The 6,544-nt window shown below is 34.9% G+C and overlaps 1 protein-coding gene across 1 annotated transcript; it reads right to left on the bottom strand.

The window, feature by feature from the left end:
• Positions 1 to 3,775: 3,775 nt before the first annotated feature.
• Positions 3,776 to 4,537, bottom strand: LOC145122283 (uncharacterized). The gene is made up of 3 exons (XM_079057909.1): positions 4,466 to 4,537; positions 4,177 to 4,356; positions 3,776 to 4,066 (listed from the first exon to the last, which is right to left on the bottom strand). The coding sequence occupies exons 1-3, from the start codon at positions 4,535 to 4,537 to the stop codon at positions 3,776 to 3,778; spliced, it is 543 nt and encodes a 180-aa protein (XP_078914035.1).
• Positions 4,538 to 6,544: the final 2,007 nt, after the last annotated feature.

Genomic DNA, 6,544 nt, shown 5'->3' with positions numbered 1-6,544 from the left:
AAACCGGTTTTGGACGGGCTTATTTTTTAAAAAAAATCGTATTTTGTAAAATACCTTAAACAAGCATAGCTTATTCGTTTTATATCGGAGTAACATGCAGTTTATTCCAACGTGTAATTTAGAGTCTGTAGATAATTTTACACTATAATTTTGTTGTTTTTGGTGTTATATCTGATGAGTTACAATCCTTCCAAAATATGATATCAAAGCTGAAATATTTAATCTTTTCAGTTACAAATTTAAACTTTTGTATTCTATGAAAATTTTTAAATAAGCATATCTCATTCGTTTTAAGTCGGAGTAACATGCAGTTTTTTCTAACATGTAATTTAGAGTTTTTAGATGATTTTATACTATAATTTTGTTGTTTTTGATATTATATTCAATGAGTAATAATGCTTCAAATATGAGATATCAAAGCTGAAACATTTCAACTTTTTAACAAGAAATTTAAAGTTTTGTATTCTATGAATTTTTTTAAACAAGCATATCTCATTCGTTTTAAGTCGGATTGACATGCGGTTTCTTCCAACGTCTAATTTAGAGTTTGCAAATGATTTTAGACTATAATTTTGTTGATTTGGGTGTTATTCAATGAGTTACATTCCTTCAAAGATGAGATATTAAAACTGAAATATTTCAGCTTTTCAGCAAGCTAAACTTAAACTTTTGTATTCTGTGAAATTCTTTAAACAAGTATATATCTCATTCGTTTTAAGTCGGATTGACATGCGTTTTTTTCCAACGTCTAATTTAGAGTTTGCAAATGATTTTAGACTATAATTTTGTTGATTTGGGTGTTATTCAATGAGTTACATTCCTTCAAAGATGAGATATTAAAACTGAAATATTTCAGCTTTTCAGCAAGCTAAACTTAAACTTTTGTATTCTGTGAAATTCTTTAAACAAGCATATATCTCATTCGTTTTAAGTCGGATTGACATGCGTTTTTTTTCCAACGTGTAATTTAGAGTTTCTAGATGATTTTAGACTATAATTTTGTTGTTTTTGGTGTTATATTTAATGAGTTACAATCCTTCAAACAAATGTATAAAGTATAAATAATCAAAGTTTGACTGGTCCAAATGGCACAATAAACGAAAACGTATTCATTTTTACGAGTTGTACCGTATCAAACCCAAAAAAGTATTCATTTTAACGAGTTGTAACGTATCAAACCCAACAACATATTCGTTTTAACGAGTTGTATCAAACCCAAAAGCGCGTTATAACAAGTTGTGTCGTATGCATATAAAGTTGTACCGATCGAAACGGGTCCAAGTAGAGATGAGCATATGGACCGGTGAACCTGCCGGAACCGGTACCGGAACCGGAACCCGAAGGAACCGGTCGGGTCGGGACCGATACTATAATGTTGTCAATTTTTGGAACCGGGAACCGGTATGAACCGGTCATTGGAAGCGGCCCAAAACCAGGAACCGGACCTGACAACCTTTAAAAAAAACCCACGACTTTTGCGGTTTGGATTTCTGAATTGGACGTCAAAAAAAAAACAGCACGAAGCTTTAAATATCTTCTTTAAACTTCAACTTAATATGTAATAAGAAAACATATCGATTAAATATCTTCTTTCAACACTTAAGTTATACTTTTGAAACTTAACTTTTTAATATTCATTAACCTATTACAAATCATAAAGCTTCACTGTTACATCCTCCATCTAACACATAATTAAGCTTCTTTGGTTTGTAACTAAATAATTCGGTTGCATGGATGTTAAAATAATAAGCTCATCACGCATATATTTAAACAAATATCATTTAATACGTACACTAATTTATTAAATAAACTATAACCAAATATGTAGCTACGTCATCATGGAATTCATCTTAAACATTAACTCCTTAACCCAACAGGACACCCTCAAACAACCTAATAATCCATTGCTTTCTTTTAGACCCTCCGATTAAGTATATTTTTTAAAATGAAAGTCCTCTCACTGACCCAATTATATTTGCTTGGTTACCCATCGCATTTATCAAACAATTAGCTAAACAAAAACCTACAAGAACCGGCATAAACCTAAAGTCCTAAACCGTAACCGAAACATTTCTCAAAATACGTTGCTATTTCTCGAAGGCCGGTTCCGACATCGAAGACCCGACAAAAACCGGAACCGGTAGTACCGGCGGCCCGATTCGGTTCTTGATTTCGGCCGAAGCCGGTTCCCGGGTCGGGCCGGTTCCGGCCGGTTCGGTTCGTTTGCTCATGCCTAGGTCCAAGAACCGGAAAACCCGGTCCTGGACCGGACATAGACCTGGACCCAGTAAGTCTCATCCGGTCCGGTCCACGATCCACAATATTCTCCGAAACCGCTCCGATCCAAGAGTCGGTCCGGTCCGATTCTGTCCGGTCCAATCCAAATGCTCACCCCTACATATATTCACATCAATTATGTGGTCCTTTTGTGATTATCGTCTAATAATTTCAAACAAAAATGTTATATTTAAAAAAATTGTCTTATCCGGGTTTTTTTTTTTAACCGGAAAATATAAATAAATAATTTACACCTAATTAACACCAAATTTCACTTATGTCCGAGACTTGAACCCTCAACCTCAAGTAGGCACGTCCTGATACCCTTGATACCCCTTGAGACCACCGGGCTAGAGGCCCTTTGGTTCTTATCCGGTTAATAAATTTTTTAACATGCAAAAAACATTAAACTCAAATCAATTGTCTTTTTGTTTTCAAATTTGTTGATTTAGCTCGAGTGTTGCCGATGTTGCATTACATAACTATGCCCAAAAATTCCATATTCAACGAGATACAAATTACTTTCACACATGCTACTTGACATGAGGATTAATGAACGATTTCATTGGCCTCTTAGGAATTATGCCTCAAAATCACAAAATCCATGTCATGACCATCAACCTAGAACCACATCAGGAGTTCTTTCTAAATAAAGGCCAACATTTTCCAATCAAAACCTACAGACGACCAGCACTTGGATCTTCAGTAATATAAACAAACTACATTAGATTTTAGTATTTCTGTTTCAACCAATCTAATTTGGAGCACAAACAGATTCGGCTTCCCTTTGTTCTTCAACATAGATGTTTGCTATGATCATTGCATCTCTCTTCCCCGATGCACCGATGCATAATACAAACCTCAGATCATCAGTCTCTTCTTCATGCACACAACCATTTACAACTATTTACACATGCCACAACAAACCAAAAATCAAGTATAACTTTTAATGACGGTCTTTATTTATTTATTCTTATTCTTAAACAAATTTATCAAACAAACTTTCTAGGATTGTAACAACTGTTTGTTTTATTTCAAGGACTTAAAATGTAAAACAATGAAAAGCCAAGGACTTGTAGCTATGAGAACTCAACTTGACCAAGGTACTTTGTGAAAATAAGGAAAATGTAAGGGTAGCAAAGCAAATAGGTTAAACAAGTCTGTTTTAATTAGAGGAGAGATTCTACAGAGATCTCACATTTAATTGGTATGAAGCTGTGAATATATTTTCTCTTTCTCTGTGTACACATGTTTTCAAAATTACATCGATGAATTCATGATTTCGGTTATAGGTATCTGTCTACATTTTCGTAAATCATTGTGAATTAAAAAAAGTATATACAACTTTATTTTGAAGGCAGAAGTTTATAGTAGGGCTTTGTGGAAAGAGAGGATGCCATTCTTGTAAAAATAAAATTACAAGAAAACACGCTTTTAAGGATGGAGATATGTAATAATATTAAGATAAATTGCAATGTAGTTGAAGATTCTTACACGATTATGGTTCCGGATCCAAGTAGAACATTTTTGCATTTGTTGATGCTCGAGGGAACTGCATAACATCTTTAGCAATGTCAAATCTTTTTTGAACATCAGAATCTCTACTTGGTCTAATGGTAAAACTTTTGAGAGAAGGGGAATGGGCAAGAAGAAGCTTTATAAAAAGCAGTTCCGGTCCTGATCCTTCTAAAGATATTATCTCCACAGTCTGCAACTGTTTCAATGTATAGTCCAAGCAGTTTGGAGTATCCAAATGATTTGAAGCTGGTCCCACATCAATTTGAGGCTCCTGGAAATATATAAAAATGTAACTGCAGTTAAGCATCCATTTCTTGTATCATATAAGCAAAATAAATTTACTTTTCTCACTTTTTACTTTACCATATACAATTGTATTACAGAACTTTTTAGATTCGGTGAGTTTCGAAGCAAACAAAGAGCACCATGAAGTTGATCCAAATCACCAACTTGAAAATTTCGCAACCTCAAATGCTTTAAGCTATTAACCGGACGTGGAAGCCACTTTGGAATATTTTCTACAGATAAAAACTGTGAAGTGAACGTTATTTTTAAACTTACCTAATAAAACACGAGAATTACATTAGATGAGAGAGGTATGACCACTTTGTGCATACTCCAATTGAGGAAGAGTAAATGATAGGCAATAAAATTTTAGTTCCTAGCATACCTTAAGAGAACTACCATCGATATATAAAGCTTCAATTACAGGCAAGTTACGTAACACCCTTTCCAAATTCATTCTTTCCCCTTGAACAAAATCTCGTATAGCAACTCGAGTAATGCATGGACTATGCAATAGCTGGAGCAACATGGCATCTGGACAAGTGAAGACAGCCAAACTTCAGATTCTTGTAGCCTTGATGTTGAAATTTGATACATTTGTGCATGAATACATGGAATCAGCATCCAGAATCAGCCTTGATGTTGAAATTTTCACAAAACAGAGGTGACTCATCGAGTCCAGTGACCGACTCGGCGAGTCCGTCACTTAAAACCCGTGCACGGCAAGTCAGCGTCCAGAATCACGAAAGTTCGACATGACTCGTCGAGTTGAGGCCCAACCCGTCGAGTCCGTTTGGAATCAACATTTTCTCAAAACACGAAAGTCGTCCGAAATTGTGTTTAGCTTTCAGAACATTTTGAATCTCGTCAATCAGAGTTACGGTTCATGAGATATGGCCAAAACACTGACGATGGGTCAAGCTGTCCAGCAACATCCTTCTTTCTTCAAAATCCAAGATCCAAGCCTCCAATCGCTAGTTCCGCTTCCTTTTCCATCCGAGCACTTCTTATGAACTGAAAATATAATTTAAACTTAATTAAACATCTTTTTTTCCATAATTGCATTAAATTGTCAAAAAGTATTAATATTCTTATACAAAATATATGACTAAATATGCACATATCAAATTACCCCACACTTGACTTTTGCTTGCCCCCAAGCAAAACTGAATTTTAAACATACTAAAATCACATAAAACAATCCTAATCAAACCCAGCCATTATGCCAAGACCTCAATGCATGCATTTGTATCTAAAAATTTTCCTAAGGAACCCCCCCCCCCCCATACTCTAAATACTCACAATCCTCATAAACATTTGCCCACTTCTTTTGAACAACACTCATTTTATGCATCCCTCCGAATCAATCCATAGAAAATTTTCTTAACCTCAAGATATTTTTGTAAAGCTACCCAAGCATACATAATCTAGAGAATTACAACTTTTAGATACCATAATGGAGCTCTTGAATTCTTCACTTTCTTTGATATTTGATCTTCAATTTGTACATTGAATTCATCACTTTTTTGTGGGATTTTTGGTATCTTAAACTTTTGAATTTTTCAAAATTTTTGATCTTTGATCTTCAAACTTTAAACTTGATAGCTCCAAAAATTCTTCAACTTTTTGGTAATTTCTCTCTCTTTTTTTTTACATGTATATCTCACTTTTTTTTCACTCAAATCCTACATGCTTAATTAGGGGTGCTTAACTTCAACCCTTATTGGTTAAGATACAAACCTTCCTGGATAGATTTCTGGTACACGATGCTAAACATATTGCGACCTTCAAACTAAGCGAGGTTGTGTTTTTGTCCCATGATTTCACTAGAATAAGGGAGGCCACAAATACACTATAACATATATTGGCTCAACTAAACATTTGGGTCCTCATAGAATCATAATACTAGCATGGATCCTAATTGCTTTACCAAAATTTTCTAAATTAGCCCTAGCAATTTTATGCAAAAATTTCAAAAATAACTAAAATTTCAACTAATGTAACCAACTAATGTAACGAACCCCCTACCCCACACTTAATTTATGCAATGTCCCCATTGCATATTATGCATGATAAAGAACAATAAAATAAAGAGAGAATTGGAACAAACTCCCCTGGGATAGTAGTGCGAAGTTGATATTTCGTCTTTAAGCTCCATCTTCAATTGACTTTAGACATGGGAACAGCTCATCCATGTCTTGGGTGTCAAAATCTCGTGTGGTACAGCTCCAAATATTTAGGAAAAAGCTTCTTGGAAAACTTCAAAAATGGACTTCAAAAAATATGGACAATGCATGTGTCGTATGGAATCAAATCGAAGACTCAAAAATCAAATGACTGAGCAACACGCCGAGTTGATAGTGGAGAACTCGTTGTGTTGGATCGTAACTTGGGCAGAAATCACGTTTTTCCTTTGGAACTCGTCGAGTTGTATGTATGCACTCGACGAGTTTCGGCTCTGATC

This window comes from Lactuca virosa, chromosome 1, assembly GCF_052849685.1.
Source record: "Lactuca virosa cultivar CGN04683 chromosome 1, Lactuca_virosa_CGN04683_v6, whole genome shotgun sequence".
Lineage (NCBI taxonomy): Eukaryota > Viridiplantae > Streptophyta > Magnoliopsida > Asterales > Asteraceae > Lactuca > Lactuca virosa.
Note: the sequence above shows the minus strand (reverse complement) of the source record. Positions and strands in the feature narration are given on the sequence as shown.

Excerpts from the sequence above, each read along its gene's own strand:
- LOC145122283 (XM_079057909.1), bottom strand. The coding sequence starts at position 4,537 with ATGAATTTGGAAAGGGTGTTACGTAACTTGCCTGTAATTGAAGCTTTA. Across the intron at positions 4,357-4,465 it reads TCGATGGTAGTTCTCTTAAG|GTAAGTTTAAAAATAACGTT; the intron begins GTATGCTAGGAA and ends GTGTTTTATTAG. Across the intron at positions 4,067-4,176 it reads CACCGAATCTAAAAAGTTCT|GAGCCTCAAATTGATGTGGG; the intron begins GTAATACAATTG and ends ATATATTTCCAG.